The 22247-nt window shown below is 55.0% G+C and overlaps 1 protein-coding gene across 5 annotated transcripts in view; it reads right to left on the bottom strand.

Annotated features, from left to right (window-relative positions):
• HERC1 (HECT and RLD domain containing E3 ubiquitin protein ligase family member 1) overlaps window positions 1-22247 on the bottom strand; it is an 80422-nt gene that overhangs the window by 7406 nt on the left and 50769 nt on the right. For 4 of the 5 annotated variants that reach the window (XM_072981635.2, XM_072981639.2, XM_072981636.2 and 1 more), the window contains exons 43-68: window positions 21905-22029; window positions 20956-21176; window positions 18911-19179; window positions 18062-18114; window positions 17763-17963; window positions 16909-17083; window positions 15632-15902; window positions 14996-15209; window positions 14536-14741; window positions 13780-13907; window positions 13142-13269; window positions 11946-12149; window positions 11585-11715; window positions 10948-11147; window positions 9959-10073; window positions 9407-9556; window positions 9094-9195; window positions 8032-8205; window positions 4944-5237; window positions 4003-4068; window positions 3784-3909; window positions 2995-3133; window positions 2282-2463; window positions 1707-1862; window positions 1039-1161; window positions 185-287 (exon numbers count right to left, since the gene is read on the bottom strand). In XM_072981635.2, the coding sequence (XP_072837736.2) occupies window positions 185-287; window positions 1039-1161; window positions 1707-1862; window positions 2282-2463; window positions 2995-3133; window positions 3784-3909; window positions 4003-4068; window positions 4944-5237; window positions 8032-8205; window positions 9094-9195; window positions 9407-9556; window positions 9959-10073; window positions 10948-11147; window positions 11585-11715; window positions 11946-12149; window positions 13142-13269; window positions 13780-13907; window positions 14536-14741; window positions 14996-15209; window positions 15632-15902; window positions 16909-17083; window positions 17763-17963; window positions 18062-18114; window positions 18911-19179; window positions 20956-21176; window positions 21905-22029 (4256 nt within the window). The remainder of the gene's footprint in view (window positions 1-184; window positions 288-1038; window positions 1162-1706; window positions 1863-2281; window positions 2464-2994; window positions 3134-3783; window positions 3910-4002; window positions 4069-4943; window positions 5238-8031; window positions 8206-9093; window positions 9196-9406; window positions 9557-9958; window positions 10074-10947; window positions 11148-11584; window positions 11716-11945; window positions 12150-13141; window positions 13270-13779; window positions 13908-14535; window positions 14742-14995; window positions 15210-15631; window positions 15903-16908; window positions 17084-17762; window positions 17964-18061; window positions 18115-18910; window positions 19180-20955; window positions 21177-21904; window positions 22030-22247) is intronic. The other variant, XM_072981637.2, reaches the window with a different exon arrangement.

Genomic DNA, 22247 nt, shown 5'->3' with positions numbered 1-22247 from the left:
AAGGAAGGAAGGGTCTACATGATTTGAAAAGCAGCTGGCAAGCATTCATCTGCAACGGCAAAATACCTTGTTTCAAGACAAGGTATTACAAGACAGCCAAGAAGCCATCTCTCCCGTTCTCCAACATTCTGGCAGTCAGTGGGGTGTGATCCTGAGCACTCTCTCTGTAGAAAGCTCAGCCTACCTTGCCCAAAGGTATACACGTGTCCATCTTTGGTCAGGGCAACGGAGAACTGGGTCCCACAGGCCACTTTTTTGATGCCAATCCCACAAAGAATGTCCACTTTCTAAGAAGAGGAAGGAAGGAAGAGGTTATGTCCTGGGAGCCTGACAGGAGGGGCGACGGATTAAAACACACAAAGCAGGATGGATGCCCGATTCAGATGCCCTGATGCAATTCCAGGAAGCACCGATACGTTTTTAAATTTCAGTGCAATACAGGTGTGTCCTTATAGGCAGCCAGAGGCACAAAGACTCCTGACGTGGAGTCACAAAGAGGTCGGGGCCAGGCAGGCTGGTTGCACATTTCTTGGAGCTGCTGTATAAAAATGTCAAGTTTCTAGGCTCTGATCTTGGCAATTCTCCAGATTTCTGAAACTAGAGCCTCTCATCAGTATAGATCTTCCTCTCAAATTTACAGCAACTGAACGGCGACTGAGAACCTCAGATGCCAAGTGTTATCTTAGGGCTACAGAATGAGGAACTCGGTGGTACCAGATATATAAGCCATCGCTATCCAGCTGGTTCAGGTGCAGAGAGAATCCCCAATAGAAGAAAAGCAACAGAAAGCTTGGCTCAAAGGCACAACGGAGTAAGCGGGGAGAAAGATGATGGAGATGAGCTGCTCGGCAAGGACTTGGCGTCATGAGCACCTCCCCCTGGGTGGCAAAGGGAGCTCACAGCTCCGTGGGTGTCTCTCTCTCCTTCTGGCAGACTCGGAAGGCAAAGGGACCCGACGCAGAACTCGCAACCGGGTAAAAAACACATCGAGAGAGAGAACGGAGGAAAGGACACGGAGGCCGGCAAAGTGCTGCTTACCTGCGGTGAGGATTTTGCGGTCGAGTTTCCCAGGCCCAGTTTCCCGTAGTCACCGTCACCAAAAGCCCAAACCATGGAACCCTCAGTGGACACAACAATGGTGTGGTTGAGCCCACAGGCCACCTAGATTCGGAAAGGAACGTTTTGATTAGGTCTTTGCCCTGAACAGAAGGAACTTCCACACGAAGCGTCTCATCTGGGATATCAGCTTCGGTTAACAGTCCTGTATCCCATCTGCATCAACAGCGTGCTAACATGCAGCAGCTCCCTTCCAGCCTGGATCTTGTCCCTCTCCTGCTCTGGCAAATACAGATATGCTGGAAGTACAATTGCCAGCCCTGGCGCTGGGATCCTCGCACCGGACACGCCGAAAATCCCTTCTGGTTGCCAAAGCCAGACCTCAAAACGACCTTGGCCTGCACAGGTAGAGGGATGTGCAGAGGTGGCACTGCTGGAAAGTTTCCCACTAAACCCACAGACGGGCAGAATTTACGCCTATCTGTCCGCTGGAATATCAAAGGAAAATAACAAAAATGAACAGGAACATTTCCTCTTGAAAACGTCAACGGGAAAATGTCACTGTACAAGAACCCTTGGCAAGTTTGGGTTTTTTTTTTTCCGCTGAACACCACAAATGTCAGGGTCATCCTATCAACCGAGCCACCCACCTCTCCGATCTGATAGCCCTCGAGGGCCGTCACTCTTTCCGGAAGCTTCTTGTTGGACGTGTTCCCTAATCCCAGCCGCCCGTAGTCCCCGTTTCCAAAGGTGAACAGCTTGCCATCCGCAGTCACCACGGCCGAGTGCTTGAAGCCACAGGACATCTGCCGGGGGCCGGGCCGGGGGGGGGGGAGAGGGATCAAAACAACATTTTTAGAAATGGTCCTTGTTCCGGGAGAATCTCCCAGGCTGCTCAGTGCAGCCGGGACATCGGTCATCTCCCGCAGGCCAGGTGGCCCCAGAACCACGACTGACCCGCAGCCTGGACTGACTGCCTCAGTGCCTGAACCACCAAGCATGTCTCTATAATTGGGGGGTTGGGGGGCGCAGATGAGGAAGCAGCAGCACTGGGGAAATATTCCATGGGTGGGCTGCTGTTTTCAGGAGGAAGCCTCCTTCGGTGATTTCGATCTGCTAATGAACAGGCCGGAGTCCAACTCTAGGGCTTCCCTCAACACCCGCCCAAGTGACTAAAGGTCCTGAGGCTGCTAGACTATCCGCAGGAATGGGCTTTGCTGCGCACCTGCACCACCTCTTCCCCTTGCAAGGCTTCGATCTGCCTGGGTCGGCGTTGCCGGTCACTGTTGCCATGGCCCAGCTTGCCGTAATCTCCATCACCCCAGCTGAAAACTTCGCCGCTCTCTGTCAGCGCCATGGAGTGCCCGTCCGATCCACACGACGTCACCAGCTGGGTGACAACAAAGCCTTTGGCAGAAGGGGAAAAGAAGGATATCAGGAAGGAGCACAAAGGCCTCCTCGAACCCAGCTTGCAAACCACACAAGGAGACCTTACGGACGAATCCCCCAGCAGACAGAGGGTCTTCCTGGAGGACAGCAGTATAGCACGCCACCCAAAGGAGAGCCTGGGCGACTCTCCCCCCACCTGACACGACTCCACCACACACCCCGAGGACCGCTGTGTGGGATTTTTTGGCACAGAGATACTGTGATCGTTATTTCAGCTATCTACATCAATTTACATGGTCTGTTAAATCAGGAAAGCTCTAGTTAAGTGTCACAAAAACCAAACCTGTTCGTTACAGAAGTGAAACCAATAAAAGATGCTGAATGATTTCATGAATTAAACGAATGGGTGCCAGGTCAAAGGAAGGCATGTTTAGCTCTGTGACACCAGACTCAAACAAAAACTCTGAAACCAACCCATTCCACTATAGTCAGCAGGCCCTATGGCCTTTATACCCCACAAATGCAGCTGAAACGGTCTTCCCTCCTTACCTTGCAAGGCTGAAATGACAGTCAGCACGTGCAGATCATCTGAGTTTCCTTGGCCCAGGCGGCCGTAACTCCCTTCTCCACAGGCCAGAACGGTCCCATTGGCCTGAATCACAAATGTGCAGTTCTGGCCACAAATGACCTAATGGGTTGGAAGAAAACGGGTGCCACTTCATTTAAGAAGAGTAAAACAAAACAAAACACCCAAGCCTAAAACACAGCAAACACAAAACTGCACTCTGCCCTGTTCTCTACTGCCCACAAACCATTCAATGGGGTGCAGGGTCATGGATGTCTTGCTAAGAGGAAGTGGAGCCCAAGGGTTCAGCCGTCTGGGGCCTGAGTCTGAGCAGAGGGTGCAATCAAGGGGAGGGTGGCAGGGGCCGACGGGTAGGGGAGCTTGCTGGCCTGAGGCCGGCCACTGACCACCTCTTGAAAAGAGCACCCTGGCTTCAGGGTCAAGCAAGGGAAGACCCACGGCCACACGCCTGCACTTAAAAAAGGCTTGTTCTAGCGCTCCAACCCTTGCTAAGGGACAAAGGGGCTCCACAGGAGCTGGCCGTTTTCAGCCTCCAGGACCTATCCTGAGCGCCTAAAGAAGGGCTGGGCTTTCCTACAGCCCAGTCCTTGTTACTTCCAGTTTTAGGGAAATGGGGGTCGGCTTGCACTGCTCTGCACGGTGTTCTTGCTGTTGACTTCAGACACCAGCGACCGACCACCAGGGGACCGTGGGAAGCGTGTCTTCCTACAGGCGGGGGGGGCACAGAGAGGGAAGCCTTTGCGTGGAGTTACCTGCTGGGCTTGTGAGAAGGAGGGGGCCGAGACGGGCACCATGACGTTCCTTCCAGCCTCCGCCAGCTGCCCGTGCCTCCCGGCGCCCCAGAGGTACACGTCGCACTTCCCGCCGAGGTGCCAGTCCTAAGGGGAGGCCGGCACAAACAAGAGAGGCTCTTAGGGAAGAACCACCACCTTTGGTTGATGCTTTTTAGAACGACGGCTTCCTTTACTCACCTCCGGCCGTGACGTTGCCCAGGACATAATCTGCTCATCCATCCCATTGATCCATTTGCCGTTATCCTAAAAGTAACAAAAATAATTGTACTCCATCCAGAAAGCCTGGTCTCTGTTACAGAAGTAGCTCCTCTACATTTCAGAACACGACGGGTCTTAATCTTCCAAAGGGAGAGAAAGCAAACAGGGTCTGGGAATCACGTGCCCTCCCATCTCGTCCTTCTTCTAGGGGACTCGGTGTGAGATGACAACAGCCTTCATCATTTCAGCCTCTACCAACCCCCCCACCTTTGGTGAGGCAGGTGAAGCTGAGTGATGGGGAATGGTTTCTCTATGAGGCTGGGAAAATTCCAGGAGGTGGTCTCCAGTCTGCCACTGGCATCTTCTCTCACAGACTGATTCCCCCCATCTAGCCTGTCTGGCATTAACTCCAGACATCTAGGCAGGGCAGAACATCCGGACACAGTGAAACCCAAAATGTGGAGGCCAAAATCATAAAGCCCGGGGGAGGGGGGGGGGGAGGACCAGCAGTCAACTGTGAAATTTCAATTTAATGCAGAAAGGCTTGCTTGAATGTTCAATTCCTATGTTGATGCAAGAGAAGTTGGGAAGCAAGAACTAATCCCCCGGCCCCGACCATGCAATCCAAAATCGGAATGACTCTTCACTTCTGCAGCACTGAGAGAAGAAGGCTAATTCATCTACCTTCCTAGGTGATTCCCAACCTCTCTGTATGTCAAACATGCTCAAAATTCAGAGGCTCTATTGTGACACAGCCGCCCCCCCCCCCTCGATCTAGGTAGCCTTGGCTTTTTTGTCATGATTTATGGGGAAAATCTCTCCCCCCCCCCGGCTGGGAAAGGAAGGAGCAGCATATTGGGGTTCTGTTGCAACTTAATCCTCCTGCCCCCCCCCCGCCAACTCCAGGCTCGACCTCTTACCATCAGGAGGGCCAGCTCATCCTCCGGCACAGGCTCCAGGTCTGGGACCGTGAAGGAGCCGGGGAAGGTGGCCCCCTTGGCCAGAGCTTCTGCTGCTTTGATGGTGGTCGAGAAGCACTCCAGCCAAGCCCACTCATTGGGGTTCCAAGCCGAAGGGTCTGGCGGGCTGTTCCGGTGGTGAGGGGCCACGGGCGGATGGCACTGGAGCTGGTCCAGGCGGAGCCCCACGGCGAGCGAGGCCAGGCACTGCATGTACGGACTGTGGACCAGCTGGTCGCCACAAACCACGTAAGGCTGGCGGGGAGAGAAGTTTATCCGAGTTTACCCCTGCAGGGCATCGCAGGCGAGGTCCCAATGCTAAACCTCTGGTTTCCAGCCATGACCTCTGGGTTTCTCCCCCAAAAGTGATTTCCAGGAAGAAAGACATGAAAACGACTCAAAGCCGCTGTGCCTTTCTTTCATGTCGGAGGACCTCTAACACGGCCATGTCCATCAGCACAACCCACCTGGCTTTCAACAACCTGGCAGACTTGTGAGAAAATACCTTCTGTATCAAAAGCTTACATATACAGTGGTGCCTCGCATAACGATGTTAATTGGTTCCAGAAAAAAAAACGTTATGTGAAAACATCGTTATGGGAAGCACCATTTCCCATAGAAATGCATTGAAAACCGGTTAATCCGTTCCAACTGGAACGGATTATCCGGTTTTTTCCCTCCCCCCGCGGCTTGGATCTGACCCATGGTGGCTACCTCAGCCATGGCTGGACTCCCTAGAGTCCGGCCATGGCTGGGGTAGCCGCTGCGGTTACCCTTTAAGCGGCGGGGACAGGCTGGGGGGTGGATCGGGGAGCTTGAAGCCTCTCCGTGCCGCCTACCCAGGTCGTTCCCGGACTTCTGGAAGTCCGGGAACGACCTGGGTAAGCAGCGCTGGGAGGCTTCAAGCTTCCCGATCCACCCCCCAGCCTGTCCCCGCCGCTTAAAGCCTCCTTGCGGCGCCTACCCAGCCCGTTCTCGGACACCTAGGTGTCCGAGAACGGGCTGGGTAGGCGGCGGGGAAGGCTACCGGCATCGGGGACAGGCTGGGGGGTGCACCGGGGAGCTTGAAGCCTCTCCGCGCCGCCTACCCCCGCCGTTCCCGGACTTCTGGAAGTCCGGGAACGGCGGGGGTAAGCAGCGCGGGAAGGCTTCAAGCTTCCCGATCCACCCTCCAGCCTGTCCCCGCCGCTTAAAGCCTCCTTGCGCCGCCTACCCAGCCCGTTCTCGGACACCTAGGTGTCCGAGGACGGGCTGGGTAGGCGGCGGGGAAGGCTACCGGCATCGGGGACAGGCTGGGGGGTGCACCGGGGAGCTTGAAGCCTCTCCGCGCGGCCTACCCCCGCCGTTCCCGGACTTCTGGAAGTCCGGGAACGGCGGGGGTAAGCAGCGCGGGAAGGCTTCAAGCTTCCCGATCCACCCTCCAGCCTGTCCCCGCCGCTTAAAGCCTCCTTGCGCCGCCTACCCAGCCCGTTCTCGGACACCTAGGTGTCCGAGGACGGGCTGGGTAGGCGGCGGGGAAGGCTACCGGCATCGGGGACAGGCTGGGGGGTGCACCGGGGAGCTTGAAGCCTCTCCGCGCCGCCTACCCCCGCCGTTCCCGGACTTCTGGAAGTCCGGGAACGGCGGGGGTAAGCAGCGCTGGGAGGCTTCAAGCTTCCCGATCCACCCTCCAGCCTGTCCCCGCCGCTTAAAGCCTCCTCGTTCCCGGTGGGGGTAGGCGGCGCGGAGAGGCTTCAAGCTCCCCGGTGCACCCCCCAGCCTGTCCCCGATGCCGGTAGCCTTCCCCGCCGCCTACCCAGCCCGTTCTCGGACACCTAGGTGTCCGAGAACGGGCTGGGTAGGCGGCGCAAGGAGGCTTTAAGCGGCGGGGACAGGCTGGAGGGTGGATCGGGAAGCTTGAAGCCTTCCCGCGCTGCTTACCCCCGCCGTTCCCGGACTTCCAGAAGTCCGGGAACGGCGGGGGTAGGCGGCGCGGAGAGGCTTCAAGCTCCCCGGTGCACCCCCCCAGCCTGTCCCCGATGCCGGTAGCCTTCCCCGCCGCCTACCCAGCCCGTTCTCGGACACCTAGGTGTCCGAGAACGGGCTGGATAGGCGGCGCAAGGAGGCTTTAAGCGGCGGGGACAGGCTGGAGGGTGGATCGGGAAGCTTGAAGCCTTCCCGCGCTGCTTACCCCCGCCGTTCCCGGACTTCCAGAAGTCCGGGAACGGCGGGGGTAGGCGGCGCGGAGAGGCTTCAAGCTCCCCGGTGCACCCCCCAGCCTGTCCCCGATGCCGGTAGCCTTCCCCGCCGCCTACCCAGCCCGTTCTCGGACACCTAGGTGTCCGAGAACGGGCTGGGTAGGCGGCGCAAGGAGGCTTTAAGCGGCGGGGACAGGCTGGAGGGTGGATCGGGAAGCTTGAAGCCTCTCCGCGCTGCTTACCCAGGCTGTTCCCGGACTTCCAGAAGTCCGGGAACAGCGGGGGTAGGCGGCGCGGAGAGGCTTCAAGCTCCCCGGTCCACCCCCCAGCCTGTCCCCGGAGCTCGGAAGGGAATTGTCGGCAGGGGACGGTGGCTTCGGGGTCCTTCCGAGGCCACAGCCCACTGCCGACATTTTCCCCCAGCTGAGCAGCGGGGCTTCAAAGCTCCCGCCGCTCAGCTGGGGGAAAATGGTGCCTATGGGGAAAAATCGCAAAGCGATTTTTCCCCATAGGCAAGATCGTTGTGCGATCGCAAAAGCGATGGCAACGAAGCCATCGTTATGCGATTTTTTCGTTATACGGGGCACTCGTTAAGCGAGGCACCACTGTATAGAAAAGCAAGCTACTCTCCCCCAAAGCAAGAGAAATTGAGCAAAGGGTTTTGCTTATCTCACAATAATGCCAAAGAGGATCCAACGTCCAGGGTTTTATTTTCTTTGCTTAAAGACATCCTGGAGAACCCCAAGAGGAAGGACACGGAAGGTGCCGGCGGAGACCAGCCTTTCTGCAAACCCTGTTCCCTGGCCTGCCCCACGGAAGAGCACCTACCCAGGCCGGGCAAAGGCGAAGACCCGTCGTCCCCTCGCTCCTACCTTCTCGTAAGCGTACTGCTCCTGAAGCATGATGGGCAGGCGTTCCAGGAAAGCCCTCATACAAGGAGCCATGTTCAGCCCAATAATGCCCTGCTGTTTCAAAGCGCTTCGGCACGTGGCAAGGACGTGGTTAGAAGAGATCCAGTCCGGCGTGCAACTGACCACCAAGACATCCTGATGAAAAGGTAAACACGCCCAGTTCAGGAAAGCGCACCTACGGATACCAGCTCGCTGACGGTTTACCAACCTTTGGAAACACCCACCGCTCTTGGGTAGCAATCACATGATTTCTATTACTCTGAACGGCTGGTGGTTTAAACTGCAAAAGGGATCCCTTTCTTAGAAAACCCTTCCTTTCTCTTACTTTCAAGGCCTTCGGTCTTCTCTAGGTCTACTCAGAATCCCGCTCCACGCAAGGGAGCAGGAGGCCAGCTCTGAACCTGTGAAAAGTCCTTTATCGCAAGAGGGCTCCTTCGTGGCAACCGAGGGAGCCTGCAAGCCCTCCTGCCCTTTGCCGTGAAGGAGAAGATGTTTCCGAGTCTTGAGTGAGGAAACCCCCCCCCCACACACAAACACTGTTCATCCACACCGCTGGAGAGAAGCTCAACGGGCTGTTGCCACCACGTTCTGGAAAGCCACAGGCCCCTGGGACAGGACGGGTCCGTGGCTCGTGAGACCTGGCAGGGACGAAGAAGCCACGTGGCAAGCCTGAACCTCATACAAGGAGCCATGTTCAGCCCACGTGGCTGGCCGAACCTGCAAGCAGCAGTCGGGGGAAGCCTCTCCCTCAGAGGATGGCCTGGAAGCTTTCTAAAGAGCGCGATGCAACTGTGGAAGGGGCAAGAGCCCCCCTCCCTCCGCCCCCCGGCCACAGTGTCCAGAAGGGCAGCCGGAGGTAGGGTCAGCTGGGAGGCCGGCCCTTGGTGCTCCATGGAGGGTAGCCGTGTGAGTGCAAAGGGGAGCCGTGCAGACAGGCCAGCGAAGGTGAGGCAGGCCACCCTGGGGCGAGAGAGTCCCGCTGTGGAGGGAGGACAGAGGCATTCGACCCAACCTGAGCCGTACCTTTGATCGACTGGAACAAGCAGCTACTCCAATTTCAGGGATCCAGACGGTGGTCTGAACAGCTCCAGAGCCTATGACAACACTCTGTAAAACTGAGCCATCCTAAAAGGAAAGGAAAACCAGGAGGCCGATGATTGAAGCACAGAAGCCCGCTTCAGTAATCACAAGGGAGAAATCAGCACTATTAAACTCACTTATATTATTTGCCTGCTTGTGTGAGTGCCCAAGGGGAAAAACCTACAACGGCTGCATTTGCAAGAACGACGGAAAAGAGGGTTTGCCTCCATTTACTTGAACGCCGACGCCTGCTTACCCGCAGAGACCAAATGTTTATCAGGCCCCCGAGTCCTCCTGACGCTAAGGCCAGTCCGTCCGCACTGAAGGCCACGGTCCGAATAGGAGTGATATGGCCTTTCAACTGATAAATGCACTTGGCGTCCGCAGCTGATTTTCTGTAGGCCTCCTGGGAATTCAAAGGGCATTGTTTAGGATTTAAAAAAACCCAAATGAAATATTTATACTATGAACCCATCAAGTAGCAGGACTCAACCCTAAACCCCTGTATAACCTACAAGCTCAAGAAGCAGGAACAAGTTGATCTCCCCAGCAAAGATAATATTAGACAGATTTACAGAAAGGCACGCTGATGGAAAAAGCACCAAATCAACTACATCATTCTTTAAACGCTGCAAAGACAGGGTGGATTTTTCTTTTATTAACCCCCAGCTTTGCTTGGATCTCTTCAGGTAAATAAATAAAATATTACTGCTTCTTAAATGCCCCCATTCAGACAAGGGCGGCAGGAAGAGGCTCAGACCCTCCTCCCATTCCCCCCCCCCAACATTGCTGCCCCCGTGATACTCGCCTTGCTGCCGGCGTCTTCGTCCCACCATCCCTCGGAACAATTCAGACTCGACTGCAGCAAGACCCGCTCCTCCTGGGGAACCGTCCAAACGCAAAGCAAGCCATTCTGGCATCCGCTACACAAACAGGAAGGAAAGAAGGGGTGAAGGGCTTACCCTGTCAGTCAGTCAGCAAAATAGAAAGGTGGGCTATGGTGCACTTTGCAATTTCCCTTGCAAATTTCAGAGTTGTGTTTGTCTGTTCCTAAGTGAGAAAAGTGTCCTCTGGCACCTTAAAGATCAACTGATCCATATTCTGGCACAAGCTTTGAGGGCCACCTTCCTTCCTTCTGCTGCAGACTCCCCTTGGCCTCCTTACAATCCATGAACGTTCACCCTAAAAGGATGATGCCAGACCCACGCCCAACAGCTAGTCCCACTTTCAGCAGACGCCACGATTCAAGGGCTGGAAAGGGTCCCAACCCACTGAGATGAGCGACTGGATCCAGGCCTTTCTGTTTGAGATTTCAGGCCTAGGAATTTTTCCAACTGTGTTCTTCAACCCCACCCCCCACCCCCAATGGCAAAAGAGCGCTGGCTGCAGAGGGAAACAAGGCAGCCGGCGCCCTCCCTCTTTCCATCCCTAAGGGAGGAGAGGAGACGGACCCCACCGGGGAGGGGGGGGCTTCGTGCCAGAAGGGTAGGAGGCTGAGAACACAACCCACAGAAAAACTAGGACGTGGGGATCTCCGTGTCGAATATCATTACGGCTACGTCTCAGTTCAACACTTGCACCTTTTAAATGAAGCAGAAATCATATGGGACTCGTCCAGAGGGTCAAAAACACACGGGGGTGCGAAGGACGTTCACACGTACACTTGAAGGAACAAGACATTTTTTAAAAGGAGTAAACGCAGAAAAGTGTCTCAGAAGCCCGCAGAGGAGGGATGCAGCGTGTGGATATTCCAAAAAGCCTAACGGACTGCAAAGGACCGAGAGAGTCTCCACTCACGTAGCCAGCAGGAGCAGGGGCTGGGCGCCTTTCCCTGGGAGGCTGCACCAGGCGATGGCGTTGACGACGGCCTGATGGGAGAGGGAGTAGAGGTGCCGCCAGCCACCCCCCATGTGTCCCCACAGCTTGACCGACTCCTCCTTGGCGCACGTCAGGAGGATCTTCCCAGTCGGGTCCCATTTCATGCTGAGGATGGTGTCCTGAAAAAGCAGAGGGGTAAGAAGCAGGGAGGTTACAGCCTCCAAGAACAAGAGGAGCGCTGGCAGCTTGATCAACCCATGGCAGATGAAAGTGACGCTGGAGAAGCCAGATCCCTCTGAAAACATCCTATTGGGGTGGGGGTGGGGGTGGGGGTGGGGTGAGAGAGGCCCTCCTTCCGTCCTCTCCAGCCTTGGCAATCCGCTCCCCCCCCCAGAAAGCTCTGCAGACAATCTGCATGGGGAGGGCTTTTTATTCTACTTGAACTCAATGGGGGCCCTCCCCTGGATCTTAGATAGCACAGCGGCCGTGGGGCAAAATGGTCCAGACGATTCCCAGGAATCTCAAGAGCCGGTTGGAACCGACAGGGAGGTGGAGTCAACCACAGAGCCAGGGCCACCGATCGCCCACTTCTTATGAGGGGGGGAGGAGGGATTACCTTGTGGGCCTCCACTAAAACGATGCCTCCTTTCTCCAGGGGCTCCCTTGTGCCGACCAGCAACTTCCCGTCCAAATAGCCCACGGCAAACGGTCTGTCCTCGCCAAACCATGCCAAGCAGGTCACGGAGACTGTGGGCGCAAACGGGAAGAGAATCAAGACTGAGCTCACAAGCGCCGTTCCCTTTCAATCCGGCCCTTCTGCGGCGTCAAAAAACGCCCCCACGGGAGAGGGCAATCTTCCAAGGAGGCTGGCCCCGTTCCCACTGGGCCGGGTGATGCACTTGAACCCAAGCACCCCGGGGTGTGTGTGCGAGGGGGCTTTGTGGAAGGAGAAAGACCGTCCCCTGGCGGCCTCGTACCGTCCTTCCGGAAGCAGTGCTCCAGCTCCACGCGGCGCAGGGTGGAAACGTCCAGGACTTCGATCAGGCCGAGAGACCCGTCCAGGCGGCCGACGAGCAGGAAGTCCGGAGCCTCTCCAGTCCAGGCTCCCGCCGAGGGCCCTTCCTCCGGCCACGTCAAAGCAGACACCCAGTGGGGCTGGACGTCCAGGAGACCTTTTCCTCCTAAGGACACAAACGTTCCACTTGTTCTCCTCTAGATTACCCCCCCACAGATCATCCTACTCCTGGAAAAGAACCCAACCTAGCGAAACGCTCCCAGCTTCTTGTCTACAGACGGTTGGCCAAACCACTCCAGCAACTTAAAACGTATGATGGTATCGTGAAGTATCACGACAAATCTAGTGGCTAAAACCCGCCTCTGGAGCAGCAGAAGGACAGGTGGGGCTTGCTGCGCGTCTGTGGGTGGGCCTGAGGGGTCTCCCCTGGGTTTGGCTTCCCCGGTCAGCTCGCCAAAAGGAACAGGGACATCCGCCGTTCTGGGGTTAGAGACGAAGCCTGAGTGACTCTGTCCCTTCCCCCGGCGGTCCAGTCCGAAGCCACAGAGGCTCAGCGAGCCATGGACGAGAGGACCTCTTCAAGCCGGCTGAGCGCAGGGACCCGGCTGTTGATGGTCTTACACCCGCCTGACCGTCTCAGGAAAAATAGCAGAAAAACCGATTTGCTGAAGACCTACACTGGTGTCGCCAAAGGGATCCTGAACAGTAAGCTGAGGCCAGGAGGAAGCAACAACTCTCCAAGGAGCATACCCACGAGATGCAATGAGTCATCATCCCATTTGCAGGTATTACTCAAGAGCAGTGCCATGTGGTTTCAGACACAGGGGAAAGTTGAAGCTCTTTCAGTTTTAAGACCTTCGTTTCCATGAACTTGGACACCTGCTCTGGGTGACTCAAAATACCCCCAGAAGCAACAAGGATGCTGAGTGCCTGGTGATCTCTGGGCCACAAAGCACGGGCGACGGCCAGTTCATAGTTCAAGCTGAAACATTCTCAGAATTACTTAATCCAGTGGCATCCACAACAACCCTGAGCTGGGGTTTTTTTGGGGCGGGGGCGGGGGGGAATGTGTATCTGAATGGATGACCACTCGGGCCCCCTCCAATTCTCTGGATCTGTAACGCCCAACACCGCCCGCCGCCCCCACGCAGCTCCTACCGTTGACTTGCCAGACGTTCACCGTCTTCTCCACAGCGCCAGCCAGGTACTTGCCACTCACGCTCCAGCAGGCCAGGGAGAGGCTCGGATCGCTGGGGGAGCCCAGGTTTTCCTCAGAGTCACTTTCCCTGCAGGACAGGAAAGAGCGGCCAAGACTGTCAGGAAGGCAAGGAGGGCAACTTCAGACAACGGGCTTGTGAAGACAGCTCCCGTCCCTCAACCACCTCTTCGTCCATCAGGCAACATGGCCGCCGCCGCCACTGGCCGAGCTTTTCTCGTCGTTGGGAAAATATGCAGAAAGGGAGCCCTACCCCCCGATAATAATCTCTCTGTTTCAAAACGTTTGTGCATTTTTTCACAATTCAGAGCATTTGAAGGAGTCTTACAGAGAGACTCAGATGAGGTCAGATGAAGACTGTTTGCTAAGAATTGCAGCACCCAGATGAGTGTGCTGGACATGAACATACAAAATTGACATTATTCCCCCCAAATCTCTCTCCCTTAGCAGGATGCAACAGCCACACAATTCCAGATCATTAGGAATGATCAGTGCATAGAAATGACCGAGCAGAAAAGAAGTTAAATTGATTGGGGAAAATAAGCTGCTGTTGCTCTTTTAAGCCGAAAGGGTTGCTTACAGCTTGTTGAACACGCATGTCTGTTGTAAGGAGTACTGCTTCTTGGTCACATTCCACACCCGGATCGTTCCATCATTGCCACTGGTTGCCAAAAGGCCTTTTTTGTTGCACCACACGCAAGTTGTTACCTGTTTAGAAAACGAGTACATGAAAGACTGTGAACACACTCGCTAATCAAATGTGTAAATGCTGGCTCTCCAGAAATACACTCAATTGTCAATGTTCTGCCTTTCAGTAAGATCCTAGGTGTATGGGTATATAGGCATCACATCCCAAAAAAAAGGTAACTCTAACCCCCACCCAAAACAATCACAACAAGAACACCATCAACATCAGGAAGGTCACCCAAACTCCCAGCCCTGTCACAGGGGAAAGGCGATTCTCTCATGACTAGAGATGGGGAAGCCTGGGGGGGGGGGATCGGAAAAATTGGCCGGGGGGCGAACAGGGTGAGTTTTCCCCCCATTTTTTTCCAAAGCCGTTTACATGGCTTCAAAATTTCTGGAAATTTTACATCTCTACTAATGGCTTCATAAAATGTGTGGAGTGGGGATTTTGTAAAAGCAAGAAGGAGCGGAGGGGCTTCGGAAGGGCTCATATAAAGGCCAGCTGACCTTTTGGGAAAGGGCCCCTTCCCTGCCCCTCTTCGCTCTTCATTCAGCAGGTGCCCAGAGGAGAAAGACCCCCTTCCCCCTTTGGCAAGCCCAGCAAGGGGGTCTGTCTGTCTGTCTGAAGGGAGGGAGGGAGGCCACCCACCCTGTTCTGATGCGCCTCCAGCTTGATGAAGGAGCACTTGCGCAGGTCCCCGCCCATGTCCGCCAGGGTCTGGGGGCTGCTCTGGTTGTCCCGGTCGTGTGCCGCCAGCGTCCGGACGAGCTGCTGAGCGGCCCACTGCCGATGCTGCGAGGACAGCCGCGAAGAGAGGCAGCACGCCGCCAGGGCGTTCGCCAGCTCCAGAGGGCCTATGGCAGAAAGATCAAGAGGAAGGATGATGGGCACACAAAAGGGGCAACAAGACCTGCTTGGACAGAACAATCGGACGATGCCCAGAGGAGAGCCCGGAACAGAATTCCGCCTGTACAGAATGACAGCAGCCGTTGTGAAGAAGCCGAAACAAACGTAGCAACCCCAAAACCAATCCAATGGAGTCTCAACCGGGATCCACCCACAAAACCATGAGAAACGAGGGAGAACCACGGGAGGGAGGCAGAAATACCTTTCTTCTCCACTTCCGCTTTGTCGTAGTTGGGCCTCAGCTTGGCCCCCTTGTCCGCCAGTAAGGCAACAAGCGCCTGGGTGACCACAAAGTTGGGGGACGTCACGAGCTTGTTTTCTTCTGCGATTCCTCGCAAAAAGCTCGGCAGGAATTTTCGTTGCACCGGATCATCCACGGTGGTCAGATTGACGCCGGTGGCGGCCGATATTAAGTTCTAGAAAGGAGGAGGAACAGAAGCCATCACCGTGAAGGGGCTCAGAAACACACACACTCAAGTATGCCATTTCAAGCCCAGTGCTTCACGTTACAAGGGAACTGTAGTTAATTATAAACCACAAGATGATGGGCATTTGCAGATTATAAATTGTCCAGGGGCTGGCGAGAGCTTCAGGCCAGGCTAATGCCGAGGAGAAGAAGGCAAGGAGGCAGCAGAGGGCATTGGGGACCCCACAGTCTGCTCCCAAACCCCGACACCCCAGTCCTCCTGCAGGTCTGCCCCATGACAAATACACAAAATATCATAATTTTTAGCAAAGACGAGCTCTTATGATACCATGTTCTTTGCAACACTGTTCTATTAGAGAGAGCCAAAAATGGAAGGAGAGAGAGAGAGAGAGAGAGAGAGAGCAGTCTTACCTGAGTACACAACTGAACCAGCAATTTTGCAGCGCTTGGGGTATTTGACGCCAGGCAGCCGACCGCCGTGCTTAGGTAAGCCAAGCAGGAGATGGGCTTGCTCATTTTACGGTGCACCCCTCGGGACCTCTCGGAAGCGCCCGACGCAGTGCAGGGACTGGTGGAGAGGCCTGCCCGCCCGGCCGCTGCCAGGCACATCAGCCGGACCAAGGTCCGAATGTCGGTTAGACCCAAGGACTCCAGTCCTGCCGCAAGGCTGCAACTGGAGCCGCTGCGCGGGGAGAGAGAAAGAGAGAAGGCTGTTCTGCCCCCGTCGTAGACACGCCTGCCCGCTTTAAAAAGCAAACCCTTGTGGAAGCCGTGTGTGGGGCAAAGAGCAGGATCTTGCTTTGGGGGTCACGGCACCTGCTAAGCCCGTTCTCTCAGACTCCATCTCTGAGGAAGAGGGAGGGAGGGGACGGGAGGGGCATGGTGGACCAAGAGCGGTGCCTAAGCTCAACATTTCCCATCATGGGCCACCTATGTGATCCAAACATCCTCAACTTTATAATGAGAACCAGAGAAAAGAAGGATAAAGTGCTGGCAGACCAGGGCTCTTTGCTGCACAGACTAGCTGTGGTTCAAGTCAAAGGGGGGGGGGGGCTTGCAGCTCTGGCTCTAAACCAAGCCTTGCTTCCTTGGATTAACCTTCTTCCTTGTGGGCAGGTCAGAGCACACCCATGGGTCTGTGGCCCCAGAGGCCACTCAGTAAAAAGAGTGTCCACGTTCTGAATTAGCGTTTTAAAAAGGAATCCAGCCTTATCACTAGGGAAACTTGTACTTTGAAATTAACACACCCAGGCAGAAATCCTGTTTGTCTGCTACGCATGCAGAATGCAAAAGGGGTAACCTTAAGATGCTTCTGACTGGCATTCTATGAGCCCCTGAGTGTGAGTCAAGCCAGCAGGCGCACGTGGACCCCTGAGAATTCCAGCGGCAACTTGTGAACTGCCAGCTAGAAGTGACTTCATGTTATGCATGCATAACAACACAACAGGATTTTTGTTGCGTAATTCTGAAAACTTGCTTTTGTTACGGGAACATGGCCCTTTTCCCTAGTGATACCTTATGTCTTTTTTTTTTAACCCACCCAAAATAAATGTACGAGACCAACCACAAGTATGTTTCAGCTAGGGTGATACTGGCTTGCGGCTGAGATTGTCTCCAACCACCAAACCCGCTAGTTCTCTCCAGGATCCATGAAGAGACCAAAGAGGGGCCTCCTGAACTGGACCCACCTGACGGAAAGCAGAGAGAGGGCTCTCATGACCATCGTTCGGGCCAGCAGGACCTGGGCTGCGGCCGTCACCCTCCTCAAAGCCATCACCCGGTCGTGCGGATTCACCAAAGCGGCCGCCTGCTCACCCAAGGTAATCCTCCCAGAAGAACTTTTTTCCACAGAGCCGTGACAACCTGGGGAAGGGAGGGGAGACAAAGCAAGCCGCGGTGAAGGCCCCACGGCCACCACTGGAAAGTGGAAAGACAAACAGGGCATACAAAGCTCTCCCTCTTGACCCCAGCAGGGTCTCTGCCTCCCTACACATTCACATTTTATACCAAGCTCAGTTGGAGCTTGGAAAAGTTACCTTCCACAGTTACAACTCCAAGATGCCCCAGACAGGAGCCAGGCCAGCCTAACTTTCCTAAACCCAGAGTGAAATAACGGCAACTGGCCTTGAGCGTCTCATTGGCCACTCTTAGAGGAGGGATAATGGACGACCGGGGCCGCCCGTCTACTCTAGGAAGCTCGTGGCACAGGAAGGGTCACTGAAAATCTCCTCTTACCTAGCCAGCAGCCTTCCCGGGATTGCACTTGAGATGGTAAAGGAGTCCCTGTGCCATATTCTCATATGTGTGACATAAGAAACCTTCTTGGTTTTTCCTTGAGCCCCCCCCCCCCCGAGCAGGCCCTTCCCTTGCTCCTGATTCACATGGAGAAGAGAAAAGAGAAAGCAGCCCCTCGTACGCGGACTCTCTTCCTGGCTTCTGGTCACTCCAAGTCCTAAAAGCAGGCGACCTCCCGCCCTCCCCTGAGAAGAACGCAAGAGGTCAGGCCGTGGCTCCCCCCCCCCCCCTTTGCAGGAAGGCCTACCGATCTGCATCAGGGTTTCCTCCATGCTGTTGGTGGCGGTGACCATGGCAACCGAGGCCCCCAGCGGATCGCTGTCTGGGAACTGAACGGGCTCGGGCACGATGCGGCGGTCGTTCAAGCCGAGGGGCCCGGCCAGCAGTTCAAACTCCTCTTCGCCCGTCAGCTTCTCGTCCTCGTCAACATCCAACATGTCCCAGTCCTCTAGCATGACACGAACAAACTGGGGTCAGGTACGGGGCTTGGAAAGAAAGCCAGAATTCAGCCCGGGTGCCATCGGAAAGACCTACATAAAGAAGTACCTTCACAGACGCTGTCCTGCTTGCCGATCAGATCCGGGGCTTGGCCTTTATATCTGTATCAAAGAAAAGGGAGAGAGACTCCATGAGCTTAAATAAACTTCCAATCTATTTGGCTCTCAGCCTGTATTCTTTTGCATCTCAGCAATTATTCCGTCAAAGAACAGGAGTTCCACCAGGGCAGACGCAAAAAGCCTGCCTGCTCTCTTCTTGGTTTTGACAGGCCCTCTGATACTACGATGATTGTTTGCTGTAAGCTGGTGCTTACACGGAGGATCAGGAGACGCGATGCATGTCCAAAGTTGCTCAGAGTATGTGAACAGCCACAGACAGCCCATGCATGGCAAAGATGTCAGTAAAAGATGACACTGTGCATTGGAGGCATGGGGGGGGCATGGCGGAGGGTCAAGTCCTGGAGACGGCAGCCCACTGAGCTTCTGGCTGAGTAGCAACGCTCACCTGGCTGGTGCCCCAGGAGCGTGCCCCTTGCACAGATGTTGCTGTTACGCAAACGGCCATTGTCAGGAAGAAAACCTGCACTCGGCCTGTGTGACGGCAACGCTTGCACAAAGGACACGATCCCGTGTTGCTGCACTGGCTGGCCAGGCTTTTCACTCCAGGAAACCCAACAGGATTCTGGCCCAGATGCTCTCCTGAGCGGAGCAGGATGAAAACACTCAAAGCCTAGGAGCTTCAGGGCCAGGCGGAGATTCTGGGCCAGTTTTTCTCGGAATTGCACCCCACTCTCAGGCTCATGGAAGTCCAACTCTTCATGATTAAGGGCTCGCTTTTTGTTTTAATCCTACAAGAAAGAGAGGCAGCCCATAATGCTTCCTTTCCTGTGCCTGATACCTTTCGGAGGCAGAGGTCTTAGATTTGCTCTTCAGGGCCAGGTATTTCTCTCGGCAGCTGCCGCACAGGAGGTAGTAAGGGTTCCCACTTCCACATTCGCCACCAAACCAGCCGTCCACGTAGCAGCCGTTGCTGCGGTAGCCTTGCCGGTTCGCGCTGCGGCCGCAGCCGGGGTGGTTCCTCTTCATGTGTTGATTGAAGCTGACCACGCTGGATTCGCACAGCTCACACACCACCGCTTCTTCCCTGTCCTCCGATTCGCACACGTGCTGCGCGACATAATCAGGCAGTTACTCACAGGGAGAGGAACCAGACGGCACGCCTCAAAACACAGTGACATCAGCAGCGCTGAGCTGCAGCTGGTTTCTAAGGCACCACCGCCAATGGGCAGGGCAGATGCTGACTGGGGCAGGGGGGAGGACACGGTCCACTGGGTGTGTCTCCAAATACACAGATCTGCACCTTGCATGTGGTGGCCGTGCGGACTACACGTTTCATCCGCAGAATGCTGAAAACCTGTCAGAGCAGCTCAAGGCTACAGACTCCGGGATTTCCACGAGCCACCGGGACAACGGTTCTGCCCAGGCCTGCCTAGTCAGCACAATTTCTCACCTGCCCACCCTCATTTTCTGAAAGTGCGCCTCTGGTTCGCTTTCTTTTCTAAGGGACTTTACATTGGGATGGTAAACGAGAGGGAAAGGGCAGCCAATGTCCGTCCATCCTGGCTGGGGATAATGGGATTTGCAGTCCAACCTATCTAGGGGCTGTTAGATTAGGGAGTGGTAAAGGAAGACAGTAATGGACTTAACTAATTCAAACTAGCTCAACGGGGGGGGGGGTCACAGACCCCTCAGTGCAATAAATCAGGAAGTCAGAAAGAAAATCTGGCCTGGCCTTCTCTTTCATACACCCTCTGCAGGCAGATTTTCTGCAAGATTTTCAACCCCCCCCCACCTTCTCCCTACAGCCTCACGGGATGACATCTAGCTCCTCGTGCTGCGCAAGGTGCATGAGGAGGGCCCCCGGCATCCACTGCTGGGTCCTTTCCTTTTTATCACACCTCGTCAAGGGGATGTCCCCACCCCATTCAGAACTTATACAGAGCAAAATCAAGGACCGTGCAGTAAGAACCAGTGAAATAAACCATATCTTTACTACTTCATTGTGGCACTTGACCTCTTTAGGAGTGTAAACGATGGAGTTTTCAGTTACTCCATCAAGAGGCTTAATGAAAAGCATCAGAAGCCCAAGTAGCTGTAAAAAACATCCAGGTATGTACAGGCTAATCAGCTAAATGCAAAAGGCGTATTATGTGGCTTACTGTTATATTAAAATCATACCAAACCAACTTCACACACTTACACACTTTTGTCATAACAAGCCCACAAAACACTGAATCAGGCACATTCCATCGGAAAGGCATCCGGCACCATCACACACTTGGCATCCTAGCATCCTGGCCTTGGGAGGGGGCCTCTAAGGCCATCGCGTCTAACCCCCCCCCCCCCCGCTTAAGGCAGGCATCCCAATCCAAGCGGGTCCAACAGATCATTTGTGGCTTCAGCCGGGGTGCCAGGGAACCGAGACAAATCATGGCAGGTTAAAGACCAGCTGGAGACTCTGCTCCGTCTGTGGGCCGCCACACAGCCAGCGTGACCCTGAAGGATGATTGCAATTTCTATAGGCCAGTGCAATAATTTCTTTAAAAGCTGTGACTTTTTCAAAAAGGGAGAACTGGACACAACTGGACTGCGTTTATGTATTCACTGTTCCTGGAAGGAAGAAGGGGGAGCAGCAGAGGAAAAACGCCAGCCGTCGAGGGGAGCTGCTTCAGACAGGAGACGGCAGAGAAGAGGAACGGACGGCCATTTGCTTGTGCCAGGGAATGGCGCTGGAGCCTTGTCGAAGGAAGCCTTAGCAAGCCTAACGTGAACACGCGCCGAGGGCTTAGTAACACAGAGGATTATTTGGTTATTTCAAAAGAGGGAGGGAGGGAGGGAGGGAGGAAGTAAGCAAAGCAGCCCCAGCTGCCGTCTCACACACACCCAGGTTGGCCAATCCAGTACCTCTGGGACCCACATTCCCAGAATGTCATGATCACTGGCCAGGTCCTGCCCAAACATGGCCTCCATGGCTTCGTCGTCCAGGTCGATCTCTAGCTCCTCGTCCAAGTTGAAGTCGTACAAAGCGCCGGGGTCTTGTGGCAAGGAGATCCCTTCTCTCCGGCTCTGGTTCCTATGGGCCTGTACAGAGCGGTACAATCCCGCTTAAACCAGAGAAGAGAATCACAGGCTTTATTTCACATTTCAGCAACAGGCGGGCCTTCTCGCTAACACGGGAGCCGAGGATTAGCAAAACGGGTGTTAAGAGAACGGGAGGATTATATGGAGAGGAGACACTGATATGGGAAGCGTATCTGGCAGGGGGTGGGGGTGGTGACTCCGTATCGACAGGGAGGCAATACCCTGGGGGCTGGGCCAACTGGAACTCTAGAACAAGCTTTTGAATTCTCCAGAACTCATCCGAATTCCCCCCCCCTTGCACATTTTCATCTTGCCTAATCCCAAGTGTCTCAGAGTTAAAAAGGATCCCCGCAAAAGAAAGGAACACAATGCTTTACTCACACGGGGTGAGGAAGGAGGAGTGGGATCTGAAGGGTAGACGCTCAGAGGCGCAGTTGGGGTGGAGGATAAAGGACTCCTTGTGTCCCAGATTCTCCTGGAGAATCTGCCCCCAAGGCGGCCAAAGAACTCAGAACCACAGAACTCAAAAGTTCACCAACCCCCTGCAGCATCTAGCGGTCACAAGCCCACCCTGGCTTCAGCTTCTGGGTCACACCAAAGAGCCACAAGAGCTGCCTTTTTTTAAATTTGGAAAAGGCCGTTCCTCCTACGATGTCCTCATTCTTAAGGGGCACCTTCTAAGATCTCGTCTGCAGTAAATGAAACCAAATCAATGGAAAAAACATGTGGAAACGTTTCTTCGGACACCTACCGGCTCGTGCCAGCAGCGTCCGGGCAGCCAGGTCAAACTTGTGTCTTCTGCTCACGGCGGATCGGCCCCGCGAGGTGGGCCCGCTCCCAGAGGCAGCATTTTCAGCATGATCCACGTTGTCCTGGCTGGAAGCACAGACGACCGTTTGCAAAGGGGTTGCAGCAGGGGTTGGCCAGTCCCTGTGACCCTCTTTAGCTGACACTGACTTGCCCTCGGTCTTTAATGCTCTTCAAGGGCCGTCTCCTGCACACACACCCCACTCGGCCTGATGTCGTGACCCCCCCTCTCATTCTTTCCTCCTAGCAAAAAAACTCTGGGGTCCTCCCACGGGCGTTTTCAAGCA

Source organism: Pogona vitticeps, chromosome 12 (genome assembly GCF_051106095.1).
Source record: "Pogona vitticeps strain Pit_001003342236 chromosome 12, PviZW2.1, whole genome shotgun sequence".
NCBI lineage: Eukaryota > Metazoa > Chordata > Lepidosauria > Squamata > Agamidae > Pogona > Pogona vitticeps.
The sequence above is the reverse complement of the archived record's forward strand: the minus strand, read 5'-3'. Positions and strand labels throughout refer to the sequence as shown.